Genomic DNA, 26742 nt, shown 5'->3' with positions numbered 1-26742 from the left:
TTGTCTTGATCTCTTTATTTAGTGGTTGACAGAGGAAGAAGAAAACTGTACTGGAAAATTACTCAGTTAACAACAGTTATTGATAAATAAAAACTACTAAGGAACGCTTCTCAGTTTATGTTTAGATGGATGTTACTAACTGCCTAAAAGTAGATGACATCTAAAACTATAATATTCTAGAAATCATTTAAAAGCATCACTGACTTTTTTGTAAGAGTTCAAATGGCTAACACCTATGATGTTCCTCAAGCTCACAAATTTCAAAAGTATTCTAAGTGTAAATGAGCACTTCCAAAAACTTCACAACAAATTGAGCTTTCTGGGGTGAAAATGGGTGTATATCACAGTAGATATACATGGTCTTCTGTGTATATCAGTCTTCTGTGATTTTTTTTTTTGAGGGAGACTTTATCAGAGAATTTTCTTAGCTTTTTTTAATCCTTTTTCTCCCCAGTTGTGTTGGCATATTTTTCTTCCATCTAAAATATTACTGTGGATTTTTAAAATCTGGGCTGATTTGTGGTTGAGTTTATTGCTCCTAAAATCTTGACGTGGCATCCTGTGTTGATGTATACTGATATTTGTATGATTATGTCTGTATTCTTGTGGTGTATGCCTTTAAGATTCTTAGTGGAGATTAAAGCAAGTTAAAGCACATAACTCATACTTAAATATGCTTTTGAAGAATCTATATGTTAGTGTGGGTCCAAATTCTTGAAACCCTTGGATGATTAATGGAACTAGTGCCTGATCACAGGCATTTCCCAGTAACTTTGCAGTTGTTAACAAAGACACCTTTGTGGCAGAGGACTACTGCTGGACAGGGCTTTCTTGAGGGTTGTTCTGAAACTGCATTGAGCTTTTTCAGGAAAGAAAAGAGTGACTGCAAATCTCACTGCTACTTGCTTTAAGTGCAGACCTTGTCTTTTGTGCTGTGGGTATCTATATTCATAAAAAGCTTCAGACCAAACCAAAACACGCTAAGAGGAGTAAAGAGCAGATACAAGGTGACACTACTGGTCTCTTCTGGCACGATGGTATGTTAAAAGCCCAGTATAAGTTTGTAAATACCTGTATGGATTGAAGATTTAGTTGTAAATGCTCATAGAATATCTTCTGTAGTATTTCTTGGGAAGATGCAGTGGGAGTGAGCATCATTAGTAGAATATCTTAAAAATATCTATGGAGAAAGCCCTCAGACAGGACATAACTGAATTTTGACTGTCTTCCATCATAAGTTTTTGGTGGACAGAAATGAAGCTGCTTTGAAGGCTTGTAGTCTATTACTTAGCATTGCACTTACTGCTTGGAGGAACATACAGTAAATGGAAAGCAACTGATTTCCCTCAACTCAGGTTTCGACCTCTGAAATGGTCATAGTGTCTTGTAGATGGTGGATGTTCTGCTGTTTTTTTTATTTGGGTGTCATTTTGCTTTGGTTTTGCATTAAGGCTGAATTACCTATGTGTTTGCCAGGACTGATGTTTCTGGGATGGGTGCTTTAGAGATATATAGGAAGACAGGCTTCCCTGACCATTTGCAGTTCAAGAAGATAAATTACAAATGAGACAAGGGAGGAAGATGTAATAATAACATCCTTTCAACAACAACAGAAAAACCCTGCAATTCTGAATTAGAAACTTCTCTTGCCTGAGGGCTCTAATATATCTCAGTCATGTGTAAGAAGTATTATGACAAAAGGGTTTTTTGCTATTTAAAACATAAAACATGTAATTTTTTTTTCCCTTCTGTATTGATTCTTTTCCCTACATCAAGAACTGTTTCTTCCTTTATAAAATCTCATTAACATGAAGTAATATGGGATGTGCATATTGCAGATTGTTGGGAATAAGTGGTAATTTTTTTTTTCCTTATTGTCTCTAAAAATAATTTGCTGGTCAGAGTACTAATGTGTATGGGAGACAATTTCAGTTCCCTCCTCCGTCTGTAAAGATTGAAATAAGAAGGTCACATTACTCAAAAAAGTGACCTAGCTGTTCAGTTCTAGAGAAAAGAAATAAGTTCTCCTGTGGAAGCAGTTCTGACTTGCTGTGAACTAATTTGAGTTCTCACTGGGCGGGCAAGAGAGAGAGAACCACTCTCTCACTGGGCATTACAGTACTTGTCTAAATTTTGTGCCTTGTCCCAAAGTACACTGGGATTTTGATCTGCTGATTTTTTTTTTATTATTATTTTTTTCAATGGTGTTTGTGGAAAGAGCTGTAAGCCAGAATCCTGTTAAGTTGTCTAACCATTAAACCAGAGTTAAGTTCTCCTCAGTGTTACGAATCTCTGAGGCAGTTGTCAGCCTTGCCGTTAGTGCCAAAGGCTGAAAATTTCAGTACTGTATTTGTTGTCACAGAAAACTTATCCCTTTGTGGGCTGAGCCCTAATGGTGAAAGGACACTCAAGAAAACATTCAGTGCTGTGAATTGAACCCAGGTTTTGTAACAACCAAGTGGAACATCTGGAAATACAGTACAGTTTTTCATTACATGTGTTTCAGATAGTGCAGGAGTCAATAAGCCAACTTTGTGTATACTTCTCATTGTAGCAGCATCAGTGGTTTCAGCAGGGGCACGTATCTTCTGAGGAAAGTTGTTTGTTAGTTAACAGCTGTTGATGGTCAATAGGAAGAGAACTTGAACATTGATGCCATTCTGATGCAGTGGATCAAACAGTAAAGGTTAGAGGTTTAACAACTTGAGTTTGATTTTTTTTTTTTGTACTTTTTTTTTTTACTTCTGGTTTTAGTGTCAAAGGTTTTATGGAGCCCTGTTAAAAGCCTTGACATTCCAAAATTATCCTTGAGAGTTGTAACAGTTTAATGAATACTGAAGCAGTGGACTAGTTTGTTGAATAGGCTTTGGGGGATGGGAGGGGGAAAGCTGGGGGACAAAAACCCTTAAACAATCAAAACGTCCAAGTTTGGTGCTCAACTCTGTAAACCTATACATTTTCAAGCCCTTTACTTATGTTTATTTTAGTTTTTAAAATGTGTGTTTAGACAGAATATAGATAAAACTAGGTAGCAAATACCATGATACAAATAAATACCAATGACAAAGTATTGAGCTATTTATAAAACATTATAAATCATATAGCAAATAACAGAAATGCTAATTGGATGAAATATCAGATAACATACTAAGTAAGTGTTGCCTAGCTACAACTGCAGTTTGTTTTTTTTGTTTGATTTTTATGTTTTTTTTCCAGAGCTGTTTTACCAAATTCTTACAAACACTTTACCAGAATATATGCAGCTGTAAAGGAATTTTAAGACTGCAGAAATAAACAGAGGGTTTTCTCTTAGGACCTTCTTCTCTGCAGTAGTGGGAATAGATTCACCTCAAATTATATTCTAGCAACTAGATGTAAGCTGGAATGAATGCATGAATATTTTGAGTAGCAAATAGTCATGAATATGCTATCTTGAAATGGCTATAGCTACTGCCTGTCTACGATGTATCCATTTATCTCCCACAGTATACAGGAATAAATTCTATATAATTTCATTACTGTCTGACACTTGGGCCTGCAGTAGGAGAGAACTGGGCTCAACAACTGATGTACCTATAAAAGGTTGTTCTGTTAGTTTTTCTGTTCTTCAGTTTGTCATCCTCTACTATTTTGGTAGCTTTTTTTTTTTAATTAATCATGTTTAATAACACAACTCTGATAGTGTTTTCCTCATGTGTTCTGGTAGTATGCAATGGATACAAGGTCTGGCATGTATGACCTTGTTTTTTCTAGACTATCTGAAAGACTTAAATTGTTTGCCGTGATCTTGTGACAGTGAGTGGACAACCAAGAGTTACCGAACAGTGGAAGACAGATTGATGTGGTTTTAGCCTCTAGTTCCAGTAACATAAATGAAAGAGTAGCTCTTTTTTCCTGCTACATACCATGATTCACTCACTCCTTTTACTATCAGCTCTTGTCAGAACATACTGTTCTTGTAGCTTTCAGTGTTTCTAACTTTGTAGTGTGGTTTTTTTGCTTCCTTAACTCTCTTCTGCTAAACATGTAACATGACGTTGTGTACTAGCTGTTTCCCCATCAAGTTCCACAGCAAGTGAAGTAAAGTCCCAATACAATGGTAAAGTTAACTTATGAAGTGATTTAATACACTTACAAAGTCACAGTAAGTGTGTTATATTTGAAATATTCTTTTCTTAAATGACTATATGCTAGAGTTTCAGTAGGTTAAGTAGTATCAACATTGAACTCCTGGCCCACTACACTGAAGTCAATAAGACTGAGATTTCATTGTAAATGTGTTACTGTTACAACAGAGCTATATGCATCTTGGAAGGCAACTTCTGTAAGAAGAGGTAATTTTTATTGTTATGCTGACTGACTTTTCTAATATTTCTTTAATTACAGATGGCAACAAGAGATGGTGCACTTTGGAAAGCGGCTTTCTGAGCTACTATGAAAATGATAAAGCTACCACTCCTAATGGTATGATTGACATCAATGAAGTTATCTGTCTTGTAGTGCACAAGTCAGACTTCTTTTTAAACAGAGGGTAGGTTCCCGAAATAATATTTCAGTAAACAAACTCAGATATTTCGAAGACTTTATTCTGGGTTTTCAGAGCTGTTCACTTGTTCCTTAATTTTGAACATGCAATTTAGGAAAAAAAAGCTGAATTATTTTATGTTAACTTCAAGAAATAAGTGCTAAGTGGTATTTGGGGATTTATTTATTTATTTATTTATAGTGATATAATGAAAATGTTAGGGTAATTTAAAAGGGCAGCATAAATTAGATACATCTGTTTCTTATTAAAACTGTAATGCATATTCTCAGTGCTTAAAAGGTTACACGATGATAAATTGAACAATTAATACTCATTTTTCTTTCTGGGATTGACCTCTGCCTTGAGCCAAATATCTTGCTTTGTTTCTCCTGATAATAATGCAGCAGATAAGTGTTCACAATGCTTTCGGTTTTGGTCACAGATCTATTGGTTGAATATTGTGTCAGTTTGAAGATAGCAACTCTTTTTGTGGTCTTGTTTTTCTTTTATAGCTCTCACATTCCATTTGTACATTAAAAACATCATATGGAGATTCATCTAAATCTGAGTTGCATCCCAATGATACTTGATTTCTCTAGGGCAACATTTTTGTTTAAACTCTACTTTGAATCTGCCTAACAAACTGCATAACATTTTCTTTTAAATTTATGTGTATGTAAATTAACAGGATCTTTCTACAGTATAATACTGTAATGCTACTAGTTGCAAAGCAACAATGTCTGCAAAGAAAGCAGTCTTTTCAGTAAGCTTCTGGAAAAGATAACGAGAAGAAAGGACTTTAACTACTAGAGAGATAAAGGGTGTTGAGAGGGGAGAAATCTTGAAACTTGGTGATGCTTCAACATGCTGTAAAATATAGTTGAGATGGCATTCAGTATTCTGCAATAGCATAGCTATGTGGTATCCAGAAAGAAGAAAAATAACACTTTTTTCCTTCTGTCATCAAATCTAACTTATTGCTTGCCACATCTCCAAATGGTTCCACTTCAGGATGATACCTAAATTAAAAATGCGTTGGCTTAATACTTCACTTTTAGGAAATTATTAACCTTCTGCTGTGCTTTATCTGCAATTGGGTAGTTTTATGAGAAACTTCCATAAATCTTATATTTCATATAGTGAAACAATCGATCCTTAAAATGTCTATTCTATTAGTCAGTATTAAGTATTTACATACAATTTTCATAGTGGTTATTGAAAATGAGAAATGGCTCGTGTTTAGTTCTCTAGATTTAGACAAATCTCCAGCATTGAAATGAAAAAGTGTACTCCCATCTATTTGGATTCTAGGGAGAGCTAACAGATGAAATCATACTATAAATTGGTGAACCATAATTTATAAGTTAAAGACTGACCCTAAGTCCAACAAGATAATTACTTTCCAAATTCCACCCCTCTTTCAACTGGTTTGCTTTTTCTTCTTTTACTATTTTATTTGTCAGTTAAAAATGGAAAAATGGGGTCCATCTGTTTAAATGTGTTGTGGTTTAGCCCAGCCAGCAGCTAAGCTACTATATGGCCGCTCACTCACTCCTTCCCCTCGGTGGGGTGGGGAGGAGAAAATCGTGAGGAAAGGGCAAAACCGGTGGGTTGGGATAAGGGCAATTTAATAGGACAATACAAGAAAAAAACGAGAAGGACTAATAACTACAATAATACTAGTACACGAAAAATACGAAATGAGTGCTATAACTGGAACTCGGAACTCAGCCCACTCCTGACCGCAAAGTGAATGCCCCTCCCCTGGCTAGCTACCCCAATATATACTCTGAGCATGACATCACATGGTGTCGAATAGCCCCCTGACCAGTCAGGGTCAGCCATCTCTGTGTGTCCCCTCTCAGCTTCCCACAAAAAAGTTAACTCTATCTCAAACCTAGGACAAAATGATATACTTTTTAAAAAGACAAAAAAAAACCCAAACCAAGAAATGCTCCTAAAAAGCTTTTAAGAGCTTCTTGAGCTACAGGAACTTCAAAGGATAGTCATAAACACGACAGAACCAAACTCTTGGTGGTGGCGGGTGACATACAAGGAGTAGCAGTGACCATGTGTTTCACCTTGGGAGATTCAGACTGGATGATAGGAAAATCCTCCTCATTAGAATGGTGGTGGTGAACAGGAACAGGTAGCTGAGAGAAATAATAGTCTCCATCCTCTAAGGTTTTCAAGAATTTTCATTGCTATTCTGATCTATGGTTAGTGATAGTCCCTCTTTGAGCAGAAGATTAGACTAATTGACATCTAAAAAGTCCCTTTGAACCAACATTTCTATGATTCTGTGGTAACTTGTTTACAACTTCCCATTCAATGAGTTGGTCTGCTTATATTAAACCTAAACAAAATGCTTTGAATGCATCACAAAAATATACTTGCTGAAATCACAAGAACTTGCAAAAGCAAAAAAAGTCCTTGTGAATTTTAATGACTATATGTAAACACTTTTATTAATTTCAGAATTACTGAAAAAACTGTTGTACAGTAGCTGCTAAACACGTTATTGTCTTGAAAAGCACTTTGATCACGTTGTGTTATAAAATAGTCTGTTATTAGCTCGGTTGTGCTTGTAATGTTGGAGGAGAAATGCAAATGGATTCCATTCCATAGGTATGCAATAATGAAAAAATAGAGAAATGGAACTCGTGTGTGTCTACTGTTGTGAAGACTAAATACAGCTGCCTGTTCCCTCTTGCTTGCTTTAGGGACATCTTTACCTTTGAAATCTACTTAATGTCAGAGCGTGTTTTTCTATTTGGAGCTGAAACTGCATATTCACAAAGAAGATGGACTTGGGCAATAGCTAAGGTAATACTGATAATTATCTTTTCCAGTTAGGCCAGGAGCCTCTGCACAGTGAATAAAGTGTCATTGTTAACGTAAAATCCTCTGAGAAGCCATCCTTGATGAATACTGATCTATCTTGTGTGTAATGGTTTCTTGTGCAGCAGGAAGAAGTAACTTCTGTGATTTAATGCTTGAAACAAGATAATAAAATAAAATGGAAAAGGAATAGAAGCGACATTTTAATGCTGACCTTAAGAATATATTAAAGGTGCTCTAGTATAAAGACATATACTATATTAATTTATTTCAGCTAAGTTTTTTATAGTTGTGATTTTGTTCTTTTATTTGCTGAAACGGAATTCATAAAGCAGTACTGCATAAAATACAGCACCAAATGCTGATAGTCAAATGCTGATAGTCACATTACTAATAAAATCAATTGTAGTTTAAAAAAGCAAAAATGTTTGAGTTGTAGAGTATAACTGGAAAAAATGTTATGCTTAATTTTATAATTTAGATTTAGTGTATATATGGGTTTATGAATGATAAATGTGAAAGTCTTATTTTTTTTTTTACTGTGGCTTTCCTTCTTGAATGTTATAGATTTGCAATATCTTGATTTGGTGTTTTTTTAGGGGAAGAGGGTTTTTTTTTTCTTCATCTGACTCACCCCACTTTCTTTGGTAGCATTTTGTTCCCGCTGTGGCTGAATGCTTATTAGAGAGAGACTGTGACCTGATAGGCCAGCTGTACTACAAAGATTGCCATAACCTGGATCAGTGGAGAAAAGGCTGGTTTGCTATAGAGAAGTCGAGCCTTTATTTTTGTCTTGAAATGGAGAACGCTGAAGAGGATTCCATATATCTAAGGAGGCTGCAAGAACTAAGTAAGAATTTTGTTTAAACTCTAGAATTTAGGAAACACTCTATGGAGTTAATTCACTGTTAAGGATATTTCTATTACATTTTTGAAGTCATAAACATTATATTGCTCAGTAACTATTCCTTTGCATGAGCCAGATGCTCTTCCAACTCTCATCTAAATATGGAATTGTTAAAGTTCTGTCTTGGATTTTTTTCCCTTAGTGGCACACACTAGAGAAGCTTCATAAGGAATGAAGACAATTTTTGTTCCAGTTGCAGCAGTATCTTTCTTACAAGAGTACAGAATTTGAATAATAATATATGACCTTTTGGGATTATTGTCTCATTTTTGACAGGGCAGACATACTCACTGCAGAAACATGTTCTTGAGATGATTGACAGGCCTAGTTTTAAAATACTCAAATGTACTGAAAAAATTATAATTCTCTTGAAAAACTATTTCACAGCCTAATAGACTTTTCTCTTTTTCTGATACTAAAAATATTCTTTGCTCAATATCGTGACGTGGAAAGATAAGAATATTTATACAAATGGTCTTCTATGACCAATTTTATATTATTGTCTGTAATTATGCCCTGAATCCTCTTTAAGCATATCTGCCCTACTTGTTTCTATATTGAACAAGGCAATATGTTATGTAAGAAAGTAAAAATAATTTGAGATTTTATATTAAAGTAACATAGAGAAGATAACTTAGGTCCCTATTGATGATCCTCTTTTTAAATGCTGTCAGATTGTGGACCGTTTTGCAGGAACTTGCCTAAATGCCATTGGGCTTTCTCCTGTTTACTTGCTGGCACCTTATATTTGCTGTGAATAACACCATGAAGGTGATTTTTAATCAGGAATATTTTTATGCCTCTAGCGATATTTTAACTTGTGAATAGTTTTTGATCTTAATTCTGCCCTAAAAGGTTAGGCAGTAGGAGAAGTGTTTCAGATACTAATTTTGATAATGCAACTGTAATTACTCCTACCCTAATCATATGAGCATCCAAAATCAGTGTGTGTCTCAAGTATAGCACTGAAACACACGTTTAGCTTTCAGTTGAAAATCGTTTTTGCTTGGGTTTTGATTTTTAGGTATTAGTTGTGTTAACAGAGTTGTGTTTCTTGGAAATACTATGTATTTGTACTCCTATCTTTTCTTTGATTTCTAGTTTCATCAAAATAAATCTGCGTCATTATTAAGACTGAATTGTATAACTGAAATTTGCCAAAGAACGAATCATCAGTGGAAGTATAGTCACCAACCTTCTTGATAATTTGACTCAGTAAATGTAAACGAGGCCAGGAGAGTACCTGTGATACAAAACCGTCACATAGCGTGCATCAGAATGTATTTATTGAGCTTCATTGATATTCAGGACTTTCACTGTCTCTGGGAATTAGTTGAGATAAGATGTAGGTTATATATAAGACCTAAAAGTTGAAAGAATTAACTTTTCAGAATTTTGAATTAGTAAACAGATTACATTTAATTTACTATTTTTAGTATAGTACACAGTATAGTTTTATAGGCACTTTTACTGGAAATTATCCAGATGTATTTTCTGTATTATGTATAATGCAGGCGTTTTGCAGGGCGCTTTCTTTAGCAGGAGTAGCACAAGGCAACATAAAGAAGGGTGGCAGTGATCTTCATGGTGTAACATATAAATCAAGTTATATTATTGTAAATATTTTACAGCCATTGCACAGCCACAGGGTGCAAGTAAATTTATGGATTCAAAAATCCAGCTTACTTCTGAATCATTACGTCTTCTAAAACTTGTATTTACAAGTTTAATTTTCGTATTTTAAAACACTATAGCGTGTTTTCACATGAAAAAGTACCTGTTTAACCTTCCTCTCTAGTTTTCTGTATTAATTTTTCTTGTAAATGTGACTGTGTTGTGGTATTTTGTGGAGTTTTGTTTGTATTATCAGCAGCATTCTTTATTTGAAATGTTTGAATTCCGTGCTCCTTCTGTCACTGAAAATCACTTCAAAAAAACATACCTATGTGTCCCTGTATGTGTTTGTCTATATATATGTGTGTGTCTGTGTAGATCTATATATATGTGTGTCTGTGTAGATCATATGAATGTGTATGTGTTTTGTTTTCAGCAATCAGTAGCATGATGCAAAATGGAGAGAAAATAGATGTCCTGCTGCTCGTCGAAAAAGGAAGGTAAGGTTCCTATCTGAATAAAGCTTTGATCTGCTTTTATATTGATGTTTTAGAATTCTTGCTGATCAGTCGTGAAGCTTTTTCACTTGTGGTTGCTAGAGAGAGTAAATTTGCAGACTTCTTAAAGAAGGGAAAGTCTTTGTGTATTAATTACGTTTTATGTCTGTGTCAGGAAATGCTAACAAGTACTGTTTAATTAAAGGCAGTTTTCCCACTGAGAAAATTATTCCCAGTCAGATTAGTCTGCCAATAATGGTTTCTTCAAAAGGACTTAACTTCTTTTACCCTGCAAAGGAAGAGTACCTCTTTGGAGCATTTACCACTTACTTCTCAAATTTTTTTTATCACTCATGTCCCAGAATTCTGACTCAATCTGTGTAGGTCAGGATTGAGAGGAGTATGTGTGAGTTGCCTGATTATTCTTACTGTAATGTCTTATCTCAGTTAACAACATACTAGCTAGAAAAAAACATACTTGTGAAGCAAATGTGATCCATATCTGCTTCCAAGTAGGTAATATTCTGCAGAGGTTACTCTGTCAAATACAGTGATATGGGAGGTTGAAAACTGAACTGAGGTAGGATGTTTCTGCCTCATATATGAGTACAAATTTAAAGATGAAAGTAAAATTATTAAAAATAATTCTTATGTAATAGGTTGGTGTTTATTTATTTCAATGATAGATTATTGGGCAAATGTCTATGTAAGAAGTGGTGCAGTGTTTACAGTCTTCTGAAGAACCAGTAATAGGTTAATAAAGGAAGACTGTTTTTTCCTCTTTGGGGAAGCAACAACAAAATAAACCTCACAGATACCTTTGACATATATTCAGAGTAGGAGAAACTGATTGTAACTTACGTGTTCTGAATTTTAACTCCTCCTAAGATACTGTTTAAGTTCCAGAATTCAGTAAGGTGATGCAGATCCTAAACACTTTTTTCCTGTTGGGTTTTTTTCAAAGAAGCATATTGAAAGATTCAGCATTAAGTAAGATTCATAGGCCAACCAGGGAACCAGACGTATTCTATTCAAGATGCAGTCCAATAAGTGAATATAAACTGTACATCTAATTTCATAGATATCAATGCTGAGCAAAACTTCTAGCCCCAAGTCAGCTTTTATTATTTCTTCCATGATAATATTTTTGTCAAGTGAGGGTGGGTTTTTCCTGAACTGTTTTAATAGTTTAATGGAAATTCTGAACTATTTGAAAATAATTTCAACAGGGCACTGGCTGATTTATAGTGGCCATGAATATGTTTAATTTTTCTTCGCTGAATTCTGCCATAAAGAATTTAAATGCATAGTGTTCACATTATCTTAACCATTAAAAGCCATATAGATATATAAGCTTTGGCATAGTGATTCTTGCTTAGGATATTACTCCAGAAGTACCCAGGTGCTCAGCACAGTTGTGTGATACTGCATTTTGCAGTGATAAGAAATTTAATGTGTGTGCAAAATGATAAAGTATAAAATCACCTTTATCTTTAGACTCAATTAATGAAAATGAAAACAAAACCTGCAGTCCTCCTTCTGCCCCTCCAAACCCTAGATAAATTAGTATAATTAGATAATACCTTTGAGATGTCATCAGCATCAACTAAATGATGTATCATAGTTTCTAGATTTTCCGATTTTGTCATTTTATAGCAGTGCTTGTCTAATGCCAACTTTGGCGTGGAAAGATCACTTGAAAGAGACCCTATAAATTGATCTATTGACAGCTTTCACATTAATTTGTTAATCAATTAAATGCAGGATAAATTATAAAGTTCACCCATTACATTCTGTATCACATTACAGATAATGTAAGAATAAAACAAAACCAAGTAAGATTTTTCCAGAATTAAGAAAAGTTTGGGAAAAAAAACCACAAAAAACAAAAATCCAAAACCCAGATCAAAACAAGAAAAAAAATCCACCCTTTTTTGCATAAAGAAATAAATGTGGTCAATGTCTTACAACATCTTTCTAAATCGTATTAGAAATTATGAAAATACCTTGAGTATTTTCCTGCTGAAGGGTCATGCTGTTCTTCAGTTTCTGTTACTGACTTCAAATTAGCTTCATATTACTTAGAAATACTTATGCCTTCTTTTCAAGTCTCAGTCATTGGGTTGATATATTCCATGTAGCATGTACCTTTTTCTTTGAAACTTTTTTCCATTGGCTATTGTAGGCAAAAGAATGACTTAAGTTGTTACAAACAGACTTCTTGCTTAAGAGTGACTGCATACACAAGTAAACAGTGTCAGAACTGTAAAAACTTCGTCTTACTGCTGAAATAATTATAATGTAATAAATCTATGAATTCTGGACTTGTTAAAAATTCTTAGTAAACTTACATGTATGTTGCATTCATGGGGTACATAAATTTAACATTCATCTGATCCATAACTACTCAGAGGAAGAATTTACAATTGATTTTGGGCTGCAACATGCTTTCCAGCTTATATTTAAAAAAAAAAAGAATTCAGAGAGAATACTACCAAAAGACATGTGAGATTTTTCTGAAGTGTTTTAGATATTAATACAATCCACTCCTGCCCCCCTCTTCTTTTTCTGGTCTTTGTCTACCCTGTTTTCTACTTAGCACCTTGCTGTTCATCTGTTGTCTGTCTGACATTGTGCGGGCTTTATGTGATGGGGTTTGGTGGCACAGGAGGGGCTGCAGAAATGGCCCCTGTAAGTAGCTGTGAAAAGCTTCCCCAGCTCCAAAACCAGTCGGAATGGCCTCTGGCCAGGTCATACGCCCCATCCCCTCTGGCCTGGACCGAGTCAATCAGTACCTCTGCGAATGCCCTATTTAAGTTGGGGACAAAGGAGCCCAAATCAGGCTGGACCTGCACTGCAGAGACTGGGGAGGCAGAGGCTGCCCACCAGCCTCCTGGGGGGGCAGCTGCCCACACTGGGCTGCCGCTGCCTGACTGGAGATGGCCGCAGTGGTGCAGCTTGGAGAGCTCCGAAGCACCCCGCTCCTGGAGTGCCTGCTGGGTGGAGAATGTCCTGCTGGGTCTGCCAAGATTTGTTGGTCCCGCACAGCTGCAGCGGAGAGAGGACCGAGACCTGAGAGAAACGGCCATGCAGACACCAAGGTCAGCGCAGATGGAGTGGGAGGTGGTGTGCCGGAGCTGAGATTCCCCTGCAGCCCATGGTGAGATGGCAGTGGCGCCGCTGCAGCCCGTGGAGGTTAACAGTGAAGCACAGATCCACCCACAGCCTGTGAAGAAGCCCACACTAGAGCAGAGATGCCTGTGCCTGAAGGAGGTCGTAGAGAATGGTCTCTGTGAGCTGCTGGATGGAGGCTGACGATGAGGCAGAGAGGCATCAGAAGCCTGTGGAGAACTCCATGCCATAACGGGTGGCAGCTCCCTAAGAAGCCCTGACTCTGCGGGGAAGAAGCCCACGCTGGAGCAATCTGGTGGATCAGGATTGCATCCTGCAGGAAGGATTCTTGTTGGAGAGGTCTGTGGATGGTCCCATGAGGAAAGGGTCCATTGGAGCAGGGGGAAAAGAGTGTAAGGAGTCCTCCTTTAAGAAAGGAGCAACAGAAACAACATGCAATGAACTGACCTGCAACCTCCCATTCCCTATCCCCCTGCACCAGTGGAGGAGGAGGCAGAGCCAGGAAGAAGGGAGGGGTGAGGGGGAAGGTGTTTTTAAAATCTGGCTTTGTTTCTTCTTATTCTCTGAATGAACTGTTGTTAACGAATTAAATTGTTTTGTCCCCAAGCTGAGTCCCTTTGGCCCAAGGCCATGATTAGTGGGTGATCCCTCCTTGCTCTTATCTCGACCCTCAGGCCTTTTGTTACATTTTTCTTCTCTCCACCTCAATGAGGGTAGGAGTGAGTGAGCGACCGCGTGGTGGCTGAGCTGCCGGCTGGGCTGAACCACGACAGAAATGTTTGAGGAAAGACTACCAGCTCAGACATCAGAGGTGGTAATCATACTATACATTGCAACATAACAGCATATCATGAGAGGCTTAACCAAGTTAAAACATTCTCAAAGCAACAAGACTGTTTATCTCTTGAGGATTGTTGTTGGTTTTGAAGCTTAGTGTACTTCCTAAATTTTCACAATAATCCTAGAGTTTTTCCAATTCTAGATTATTTTTTTCAGATCTCAAAGATTTTTCATGTTTGTCTTTGGATGTCTTTGCTAAAGTAAATTAGAGAGGAACACACTCCCATTTGTAGCACCTATTGAAATTTTATTGCACCCTCATCTGTTTTGAAACATATTGTCCAACATGTTAGAACACAGCTGGAAATCCTGACTTCTCACAACACTTTTCTTAAGCCATAATCAGATGGTCATTCACCTCCTCTTATGTTCAGCTTTCATAGTTAAAATGCTACTTGACTTCCTGCTAGAAGTGGCAAACCATTTTCCACGTTTCTATGTCTGACATTTCCCTCTGGTTTGACATTGTCCTCTGGTTTGCTCCATATTCAGTTTGGGTTTTCCCCTTGATCTCTTCTATCTCTTTGTAAAATTCATGAAGTGAACGGTGATACTTGATCTCTTGTTGCCATCCAAACAGAAGTTGCATAGTAGACAGGTGAAGAAGCTACTCATGTGTAGGTCAACAGAGGTCAACAGAGGGATCTGTACACTGAAGAGAGGAAAGGTGTCTGAAAACAACTGTATACAGTAATTTTTAAATATGTTCTCTATATAAAATTTAATGCAAAATTTCTAATGCCATACTGTAAGGAAAAACAGTTGTGCAGACAATTCAGTTTCAAATATTTCTTGTTGGTTTTCCTGTAATAATTTAAGCTCTCTCTTAGGTGACAGTGAATGTTTTCAGACCATAATGTAATCCAGATGGTGCTTTTTTTTTTTTCCCCTGTTACACTTCTCTTGTAGTTAGCTCTTTCTTATTATAGATAATAAACCTTTCCTACATACTGGCACAATTTCTTTGTGCTGATGGTTCATTAGTTACAATGCTTTCTTTTTAACCCTTTGGTAACAGTAAGATTTCTTGTAAAATGCAGTTATGAGCACAAAACTCTAGAATCCAGAAATAATCTAAATGTGAGAGTCCGATGAGTGAAAGGACTTGTGCTTCCAGTATAATGTGCTGGATGTAAGAGTGTTAATATCCTTTGAAGAAATATTGCTGACCTTTATGTGTCTGTAATTATTAGTGGAATTTCCCATGCTTTAGTTGTGATTTGATTATTCTGATATAATTTTGTGGCAATGCATACTTTCTTAGGCCTGTGTTTTCAGGCACATAGATTATTAGAATCACTTAAAAATTGCCGGAGGTCACTGAGTTGTACTGATATCTGTTTCTAACCCTTAGCCCTTACCCAGAATCACTTAGTATCACTGCTTTCCCAATGCAAAGTTGTGTAATAAAGCATATAGACGTAGCTAAAGCTAGTGAACTTTGCTAGATGGGTTATAGATGAGCCTTGGCACTGTTGTGGATGAAGGGTGCTCACATAGTTGTTTGTCTGACTGCTGGTGCAGAAGGATGTGATGGCAGTCCACGATAAAGTTGAAATGCTAACAGTAGCTTCCTTGCTGTTGAGACTATGTGATCCTGGACTGCTGCAGTCATTTTACAATTCGGTTGCCTCAATTCACTAAGGCAGAAATCTACATTGGTGGACCTTCTTGTTTCTTTGAGTACTTAAATTAATAATTTCTTGAATGTAGACTGTATGTGCTTCACACTTAACAGAGCAGAAACTCTGCCATTATTCACCATGTAGTCACTATTGCTAACTATTTGTTATGAAGTGTGTGCTCTTTATCAATTTTTTTGAACTGGAGAAAGCACATATATAAACATAGTGTAGAAGGCACTGAATTTGTATTGCAGGAATGCATTTAGGTTCAGAGTCTGTGCAAAGAAGTTGTTAGTCTGCATGATAGGTAGATCTTTGTACACATTGTAGTAAGAATTCTTTCAAACGTGATTACTTCTATAAACTTAGAAGTATTCCTGACATTAGAGTTGCTCAATTTTGTGATATGAGACATCAGTACACTTCAGCCTGTGTTTACATGCTTAGTCGTAAGCTTTGATTTAGTATAAATTTATATTTTGATAGTAGCAATTAGTTCAGTGAGAAAATACATGTATTTGTTATTACTACTGTCTCTGAAAACTGTGTAGAAGAAATGATGACAGTGACATGAAAAGCAGAAGCTAGATCTTCAAAGCTGTCACTATTACTTCATGAAGTTCTGTAGAAGACTCCTACTGTGCTTTGAGAAAAATTGTGCTTTTCTGCTGGTAACTAATTTCCCCTTTTTTGTTCATATTGCCTTCCAGGTTCATGGAGATGAACAAATGATTTCCAAGTAGGGAAAAAATGTTAAGTTTTGCTCAAAGTGTTAAAATTAGAAGGAATGCTTAAACTTCTTATTCGTACATTGTATGTTTTTGATTTAAATGTATCTTAGGTCTGCTCCCTCTCTGCTAAAGATACTGTGGTTTGGGATGAGCTTTCTAAGCCATTTCCACAGAAAATTGACTAAATTCTGCACTGTCTGATGCTGGTTTCACTTCTTTTTCTCCCTTCTCTTTTATGGTCTTGTAGTAAATGCTGAAATTGCTTCTTTGACTTATCTTTCTTAGGTGACTGGTCTGGAGATTTTTGACTGGGCAAAGTTAATAGTTGTTTTTTTAAAATAATTAATTGTCTTCCATGAACAATCCAAGTTCCACAACAGCAGCAAGATTTTTCACTTTTATATTTTTCACCAACAACTTCTTTCATGACTGTTTTGGTGCTATAGGACTGCTACTTAAACAGCTCATTTTCTTTGTTAAATCTCTTCCTCTGTAATTTCAATTTAACTCAACAGCTTTTCAAATTTTAGAAAATAATGAGAGCATCATCTCTTGATAGTTCTGATACCTTTTTTTTTTTCTAATGTGATGTATTGAGGGGAAGATGGGAAGATCCATAGAATACATGATGGTCTTTTTCACATAGTTTAGGTAATTCACATATCACAACAGTTGATTGACAGGCATATGATTTAAATTTTCATATCTCTGTAAAAAATAGAGATAAGTTTAAATTACCTTTAAAGTTCAATGCACTACTATATTTCTTCTCTCTTCCTCCAGTACCAATTCATTGATATATGGCAGAGTTGCCCTTTTGTTTAAAAGTAGTAATATTTTTACTTTACAGTATGCTGCTTCCTGTACATATCATAATTCTTTAGATAACAAAAAAATAGTCTGTTGAGACTTCCATTTATCCTTTTGTGTAATATCGTAATGCGAATCCTGCTGTTCTGTAGGGAAAATAAAAACACAGTAATATGCATATATGCATGCATCTCTTGTGTTCAGAAGCACCATGAATCTTCTATAAATCATAGTCCTAACCTCTGCTGAACTGTGAATAATATTATTAAAGAAATAGTGTAACATGCACTGTCAGACTCTCTACTGCTCAGTTCAGACTTTATAATTTCCTTTTATATATGGCTACAGCAATACCACAGGATGTCAGGGTGATGTGTTGTTTGGAAGCCATTGGCTGAGAACACCTGTGTGCGATACCAATGCTGACAGGTCTTTAGAAAATATTTGGAAGTATTAAATTATACATGCTCATTTTGCTGTAAAAATTTGAGAGCTTTATGCAAATAATTTTTTTTTTCTTAATGTAAGAGAGAGGCTTATTGTTTCTACTAGCCAGGCATATATGGTAGTTAATAGGACTTTAGAAGTAATCAAGTAGAGACATTTTTTTAAAAGGGCTTCAGTAAGATGAAATATTTTAGTGTCTCCTACTCTGCTGCTGAATAACTGTCTGTATGGTGGATCCTGAGAATACTTCAGATCCTGGGTCTGTATGTGTACATTGACTGCATCCTCACTTGCTATTGATATAGGAATGCTAGAATGGAAATGTTTATAAAAGCAAAATTGAGAGATGCTAATAAAGGAAAATTGAAATTAAATATTCCATCATTATATAAAATGCTTTGAGATTTTTTCTAAATAAAATAATAAAAATGAATGTTTGTATTTTGAGGAAAGTATTTTTGTAGAAGTTCAGCAGAACATTTTAACTTTTTCTAATTAGAAAATAAGTTGTCATTAAAGAAAATGAATCTCTTGCATCTCTTTAGTGGGAGACGAAGAGTATGCAAGTAGAAAAGTTTGTTTGCTATTTTAACACTTAAATCAGTTGTTTATTACATACACACATATGGGTGGACATACACCCTTAAACTTTTCAATTTTGGAATTGTCTCTTAGAAGCTATTCTGTCAGGGGTAAACAGAAGAGATTATTGTAGCATATTTAAATAATAAAGTCAGAACAGGTCCATGCTTTGAGATAAACAGATAATTAAAGAGTTGCATTAACTTACTCTACCTCAACTCTTAGTTTATTCATACATGTTCCTTAGCTCTGTGATATCCTGAGTGTGATCGTTTTGATGTGAAGGAGGGAAGTTCAATATGTCTCAGCTCCTGTACAGAAGGAGGAGGCAGCAGAGTAGAAAAGGGCAAAAGCCTTTTCCAGTATTGAAAGTTGTCTGTGAATCTCTTTCCCGTTTAACTTAATTGGACTTATGAATGCACAGGGTAGGAGCAGGACTGAAGAAGAGTAATTAAAATGTTGATCAGGTCCTTTCAAAGGCCTGTAACAGCGTTTATGGATCTTCTTTCATTTATTGTGACACTGCTAGTACAAATGTAGTTGGTTTAAAAAAATAAATAAATGCTCTAACAATAGGCCACCACCACAGGTTTATGTGTTGGAAGGTGCCTTAATGTCGTCTTCTAAGTATTTCTTATTTTCTCCAGACATCTGCTATGTTGCTGTAGTACAATAACATTGGTTTTCTATTCCTTTCCTGCATTCAAAATATTTTTATACTTTTCAGAACACTATACATCCATGGCCATACAAAGCTGGATTTCATGGTCTGGTATACTGCAATTGAAAAAGCAGCAGGTACAGATGGTAATGCGTTACAAGATCAGCAGCTCAGCAAAAATGATGTTCCTATTATAGTGAACAGCTGTATAGCATTTGTTACACAGTATGGTAAGTATAGTGGATTTTATTCAACCTAAGATTATTTACTTAGTAAAACAAGATTTTTTGTTTTAAAACTAAGTAAACAAACTAAGTAAACAACCTAAGATTATTTACTTAGTACCTAAGCCCCCACACGATCAGATCTTATTAAATGAGTTTATATATTACTGAAAGTAAAACCATACACTTTGTTAGCCTTGCTGCTCTTTGATGTGGTGGTGAAGTGCACTGCCAGACATCTGAGAATGGACAGTTTGGGGAAATACAACTAGGTAGATGCTCTTTATAGACACCTTCTTATTTTAAAAATTGACTTGTTTGCGTGATGTAGCGGAGCCTTGGAGTCCGGTGCCTCACAGCAGAACACCTCAACCCTGAAAACAAGCTATGTGAACCAGGAAAGGCTGTGGCCTGGACTGGTCAGCACATCTTCTGGGAAACTGAAGTTAACTGTGAAGCAGAGTTCAATCTTAAGGCTGCTGTTTTTTTCAGTGTAATAGCCTAAGGATGTATAGTCAATTACTGCTTGTTTAAGTAAATTATGCCAGCATAACTTTCCATAGCATTAGATCATATGCAGCTGATGTCTGTGTCCTTTTTGATGCTGCAAATTCCTGAGTTTTTTTGTGAAATGCCAAGTGCATGTCAACCCAATACAAATCTGTCTTCAGGATAAATGTTTCTGTAACCTCTGTGAGTATGAGATCCTAATTCATATTTCAGTGATTGAAGTTTAAATAACTTTCAAACATGGCAACACTGCATTATGCTAAATAGTTGTGTCTGGGTTACAACTATTGCCTAAAACCAAGAGGAAAAAAAACAGTGTTTTTGCTAAATTATTTTTTAATCATTAACAATAAGAACTATTCTAAGTGTAGATTGCACTTTCATGCACCAAAATGTTGTTAAAGCAGGGTAATTATATCTGCCACTCAAAAGAAGCACTTTCATGTTTTGTAAATAAAAATTCAATTTCTTAATGTCTTTTATATAAGTTAGATCTTTATTGAAAAACTTGTTTTTTTCAGGATGTTAAAATACTCATTCGAAAGCTGAAGGAATTATTTGTATGTGTTATTTCTATGCATACATGTTTTCCTGTCATCATGGTAAAGGTTCAGTCTTTGTGGTCTACAGATGACAGACACTATCGAGTCCCACAGCTGTTCCTGCCAGTAACAACACAAAGGCAATATCAAATGGTAGTGCTTGTGGGCATTACAGGAAAGGTGAATTGCAAGAACCTAAAACGTGATTTCGTAGGTTTTGACAGAGTACTTAATTTGACAGCTATATAAGAAAAGCAGGGTTTTGTGTAAAACATGATTTGCTTTCAAGAAATGTGGGGAATGTGGGAAACGCCTCTACAAAGAAAAAAAATGGGATTGCACATCTATGCCAAACGTCCACAAGTTTAGAAAAAAAAAAAAGTTTTAGCTACTCTTATATATAGTAATCGAAGGTTGTCTTGACTGTTTTAGACTGAGTTTTCTTTTAAGTTGCCTTTGGGCTTTTTAGTTGTTAAGTACAAGAATAGTAGCTGCCTGATGTCTTCCTTAATGTGGGAAAAATGAGAAAAAAGGAATACTTTAGTCTCGAGGCTTTTAAGAGTGAAATGTTGGTTGGATGAATACAATACTTCGCTGAGTCCTAAGTAGCGTTGATCGGTATGGTGATAAAATAGTGGGAGTTTTTGTCATGAAAGCAGCCGTGTTTTACGTGTGATGCAATGCCAGTCATCAAAACTTCTTTCCTTTACTATGCCTTTCGAAACTACTGTTTTAAGAAGTGCTGAAGAGATTTTGGGGTTCAAATGGCCTGTAGAGTATTCCTGAAATTGCAAAAAGACACATCATAATGTTAAGCAAGCCTGGGATTACAGAGAGATCTGGTTGAGTGTAAGCAGACTTGGCATTGTTTTTACTAACAAAGTGAGTATGTGTAAAAGGTCAGAGAGATTTTAATAGGAATTAGGAGGTGTTTGACAGCCAGATATGCTTTTCATATAATAATGTTGGGAATTTTTAAAAGAATACTTGATTTTACATTATTTTTTTATCCTGTGTTTCTGTAACTTAGGTTTAGGTAGTAAGCAGATCTACCTTAAGAATGGTGATTCTTCCAATGTGGCTGAACTCCTGGAAAGCTTCAAAAAAGATGCAAGGAATGTTAAACTAAGAGCAGGAAAACATCAGCTTGAAGATGTGACTGATGTATTGAAAAGTTTTCTGTCTCAAATAGATGATGCACTTCTCACTAAAGAACTTTACCCTTTCTGGATATCTGCGTTAGGTAATGTATTCAATAACAATACAACGAAAGTTGTGTGTGTGTTTTTAGTATCAAAATTGCAGAGGTTGTTAATTACTTGCTCTGTGTCAACCTAGGTTATTTGATAATTGGCAAAACAATTGTAGTGAGGGGGAAAAAAGAATGTAGAGCTTGACTGCTATAGAATTATGTTAATCCAAGATGATTTTATTGCCTTTAAGTTAACCAGAATAATAACAAATAACAATGTTTCATTGACAATATATCTGTAAATAGTAGACTGATATTGCACTGTGTGGTAGTTGAATCAGTCAAGGTAAGAAGTGATGATTAATATTTTTTGGAAGCGTTGATGGTAGAATTCAAGAAATAGACAAATCTTAGAATAGGAAAAAAGCATGTACTTTATTTTGACTGTATGTAGTTGAATTCAAAAGCAGTGAAATGATGCTATCTGCGTGATAGTTAAATGACAGTCTTGCATAAATTCTTCAAATATCTTTTATGAACATTCACATGAACTTATGCATGTTAACAACTATTACTTGTTTTTTGTTTCCTTAGAAATATTAATTTAATTTGAAAGAAAATTTAAGTAACTTCAACTCAAACTGTAACTTGTGATGTATTTAAGGCATGAGGATGTATGTCTCTGTATTTTTGAAAACAGAACCATGAGATAACTAATAATCATCCTTACATAAATTGTGATGATTTTTATAGTGTTCTTGCAAAACAGCTATATTTCTATTTGTTTGTATATTGCAGTATTTACAGACTGCAAGAAACAAACTCCCTTCCAAACTGTGCTATAAAATTGCAGATTATGCATAGCAATAAGAGATGCATAGTAAAAGCTAAGATAGAACATTAATTTCTGCATTAATGCATTGAAATGATATAGACCTATTTACTATGTGGCGAGTTTTGTCTTTAAAGAAAGATATTAAAAGCCTATTGCTTTCTGATTTTGTTTAAGTTCAAACATATGGAGGTTGCTTTAATATGTACCACTAGAAGGTTGGGAAATTCAAAAATGAATATTACACATTTTTGACCTTTAACCCCATTTTGAACAAACTAGAGGAAAGAATATTAAGAATTTATTCACTTACCACAAGATTGCTCCCATCAGAAATTGGAGAAAGTTGTATCTATAGCAGTTTAGATTTGTTAGCTCTTTTGCAAAAGTGCGTAATGGCATTAGTAATTTAAATTTCTGATTTGTACATGGGGCTAAAATTCTGCTTCAGCTTTACAGCAGAGAATCTTGTCTTGCTGTGGTTAAGTGACACTGAAAGTATTTGTGAAAAGATTAAACACTTAGGAAGATAAGAGTAGAAGACCTGTAAATTGTTTTTCTTTGTTGTTTGTTTGTTTAGTTTTTTCTTCTATATATTGAAGAAATCAGAACATAAGGCAGTAGTGGAAACTACTAGAAATCAGCTGGAAGAGATGAGATTTCTTCTGTGCTTTTTCTTTTCAGAAACTTGAGAGAAGCAAGGGACTGAAAAGAAAAAGCTAAATAAACAAATAAAATTTACATTACTTTGTTTATGCTCTGTGGTATCTGTGCAGCACAAGGAGGCAGACTTAACTTGAAGGAAGAGAGCTGTGACTCTGTCTCGGATACTGTAATTTCCAAGACTGGAATTCTTATCACTGGCTCTGCCACTGTTCAGCTATGTAACTTTGTACAACGTATTCATCACCCCTGCCCCTTTGCCCTCCTCTTATCAGTCTTATTTATTTGGATCTTTAAACTACTTTGTGCCTTGAGACACTTTTCCAATAAAAATAAAGAAGATAAAAAGATCTTTTTTTCTCATCTCTGAGAACTCTTAGCAGTACACTTGCACTTGTGCATAAGCAGATACACTCCCACGTGTACATGCAAAAACTACAGTTAAATATCCTTTGAGAGGACAAGTGATTTCCATCCTGGGATTTAGTCTTCAACTGTAGCAAATGGTATTTGAATATAGAACTGGTGCTCCTTATTGCTGATATTGTTTCCCTGAACTGGTGTACAATAATAGAATTGTTAATAGTAGATTTTCAGTATTGCTTTTGTGAAGAAGAGGTTAATTGGGTAAATTGTAATTTTGAATGACTATATGGTGTCAATATAGTTAATGAAGACTGCTCTTGTTTTTTAGTGTGCATTGTTATTAATGCTCTATGATTATTATTTTCCAACAGATACGCAGAATGAAAAGGAACGTGTGAGGAAGTATGGAGCTTTTATTCGAACGCTTCCACCAGTCAATAGGGCAACTTTGGCTGCTTTAATTGAACATCTTTACAGGTTAATGCAAATGATGCTCTCTAGCAGAGAAATTCTTGTGATGTGTTCTCAGTATAACTCTAATATAAATGAAATGTGGCTTGTTTCATTAACTAGTAAGCATCAAAAGCTTTGCTAGTTGTGACAATTAATTATATTTGATTCCCTTTAATTTAGAACATGTTTTTTCTTTGGTTGTATTTTTAGCAGTAGGTATCTATAAATATCAATGGGATTGAACAGCCTTATAGTCAGAGAGGGCTGCCAGTGTATTGTGTCCAAGTAGGGTAATTTTTGATACAGCTTCTTTTTGTGACCTCGTTTTACCCCAGTCTGCTAGACTTCCAGAGGATTGCTGCAAATGATTCTTGAAATTAAAAAATCTTTTCAGGGAAAATGTCCTTCTCCACAATCCGTATTGCACATAGTGACTTTGAGAATTAGCTAGCCTTTCTATTTTTATCTATGCTTCATTTTGCAATTGAGGTAGCGGCAGAGAATATCCAAAATATAAACTTGTTTAATCAACAAAGGTCATGTCTTATTCCTGGATCAAATAAGCAGCAGCAAATGTATAAAAAAAAAATGTGACTTGGATGATTCTGCAGTGCCATCGTTAAATAGTAATGGTCTATAATATTATCTATTGAATAAGTTAAATTATATTGTGGGTAAATTGTAGTGTGTATAGTATGTGTAGAACCTTTTCTACAGGATATTGTCTTCAAAAATTGCATGGTATAGCCACGTACGTAGCAGATGTCCTTCAAAAACTGTATATACAATTATTAAATTAATTGGTGCCATTATTGAGATAAAGATTACAGTAAGTATTGCATTTATCGATGTTTCTAAGCATACCCAGTTCTGATATATTAATATGCTGTTAGTCTGTTTTGAAAGTAGTTTGAATGCATGCGTGTAACAGCCAAAATTCTGTGATACTTAAAGTGTTTGCCTCTAAAAGAGGATGCATTATGTAAACAACAGAACTGATATGAAAACTTTACCATAAGTATAGAAACTAAGATCTATCTCATTTCTTTCCGTGTTTTGTTTGATCTTAGATCATGAGTTTATGGGATATACTTATGTAACATAATGTAGCAAAGCTGTATTTAGCGTTATTGTGGCTTCACCTTGAGTGCTGCTGTGTGCAGTTCTGGGCTCCACAAAAGAAGAATGGCAAGGTCCTTGCATGTGTCTAGAGGAGGGCAGCAAAGCTGGTGAAAGGGCTGGAAGGCATGTCCTGTTAGGAGCAACTGAGGGCTTGGGGCTTGTTTGATTTGGAGAAAAGGATACTGGAGGGTGACCTCATTACTCTCTACAGCTTCCTGAGGAGGGGAAGTGGATTGGGAGGTGCTGAGCTCTTCTTCCTGGGATCCTGTGATAGGAGACGGGGGAATGTTCAAAGCTGTGCCAGTGGAGGTTCAGACTTGATATTAGGAAACACTTCTTTACTGAGATGCTGGCCAAATACTGGAACAGGCTTCCTAGAGGTGGTCAATGCCCCATGCCTGTCAGTGTTTAAGAGGCATTTGGACAGTGCCCTTAATAACATACTTCAACTTTTGGTCAGCTCCTGAAGTTACCAGGCAGTCGGACTAGATGATTGTTTTAGGTCCCTTCGAACTGAATAATTCTATTCTATTTTATTCTAAATAATCTTGGTATCACTTGAAATGTGGATAGAAAGTATAAGTTTTCATTTCTGTAATGAGATGTGAGATAAAGAATATAAAGAAATAAATATAAAAAGAGTAAATAATATTAGATTTTTTTCATTGTATTTTGAAGTGCGCTCCGTATTCTGTAGAGGAGCCTCAGACAATTAAAGGAACAATGAAACCTTCTAAATAGGTTTCTTTTTCTTTCAACAGGGTGCAGAAGTGTTCTGAAATCAATTATATGAACCCTCACAATCTAGCCACGGTGTTTTCCTCATGCTTATTTCAAACTAAAGGCCAAACTAGTGAAGAAGTCAATGTAATTGAAGATCTAATTAAAAATTATGTGCAACTTTTTGAGGTAGGTATCTTTATATAAAAATGTCCTAATTGCTCAGCTGTTAGACATGCTAAAATATAGAAATCTTCTTAAAGAAGATTTTGCTATTATTTACACTGTCTGAGGATTTGTAGGGCTTTTGAACTCTATTTCAGTGGACATTATTTTTTGTCTGCTTTAAATTTTGTTTCCCAACTACCTTAACCTGTGTAGGAAAAACTATATTTATAGGATTGCTTTGAGCTACTGTTCTCCAAAATGATACACATTCTTCTTGCTGGCACCAGCATACCAATTTTAATAAAATTTTAAGGTTATGACTATTAAAATAATAGTTCTATTCAAATTTTATCAGCCGAATCTATTCAAATTTGATCAGAACCGAAGCATGGAAGAATTCTGTGTTCTTAGTTTCTGAGCTGTGGTTACAATAAAGCCTAGAGAAAGTGTTTGGTTCCTTAGGCCTAGAAAGAACATTATATCCATCTGAATAGAAAAGATACTACTAGCAACAATTTGTATTGGCCATTTTGATTTGAAGTTTACTGTGCCACTGTAACACCGTTTGGCATTTTTTTGTGGAGTCCTCTCTCTTCTAATATTTATTTGTGTAAGTTTATAGTAATGAGTCCCATCAATGAAGTGCTATTTCTCACTGAGAGAATATTTTGCATAGCTGCTTTTATAAGAACACAATTAACAGTATTGTTAACTGTAACAATCATAGAAGCATAGAAT

The 26742-nt window shown here is 35.5% G+C and overlaps 1 protein-coding gene across 1 annotated transcript in view; it reads left to right on the top strand.

The window, feature by feature from the left end:
- Positions 1–26742, top strand: part of ARAP2 (ArfGAP with RhoGAP domain, ankyrin repeat and PH domain 2) — a 132524-nt gene that overhangs the window by 59956 nt on the left and 45826 nt on the right. Inside the window, exons 15-22 of the mRNA XM_086612484.1 lie at positions 4387–4531; positions 7249–7351; positions 8018–8216; positions 10324–10387; positions 19279–19442; positions 21519–21731; positions 23913–24018; positions 25878–26025. Coding sequence (XP_086468610.1) covers positions 4387–4531; positions 7249–7351; positions 8018–8216; positions 10324–10387; positions 19279–19442; positions 21519–21731; positions 23913–24018; positions 25878–26025 — 1142 coding nt within the window. The remainder of the gene's footprint in view (positions 1–4386; positions 4532–7248; positions 7352–8017; positions 8217–10323; positions 10388–19278; positions 19443–21518; positions 21732–23912; positions 24019–25877; positions 26026–26742) is intronic.

Source organism: Tauraco erythrolophus, chromosome 5, assembly GCF_009769465.1.
Source record: "Tauraco erythrolophus isolate bTauEry1 chromosome 5, bTauEry1.pri, whole genome shotgun sequence".
NCBI lineage: Eukaryota > Metazoa > Chordata > Aves > Musophagiformes > Musophagidae > Tauraco > Tauraco erythrolophus.
Note: the sequence above shows the minus strand (reverse complement) of the source record. Positions and strands in the feature narration are given on the sequence as shown.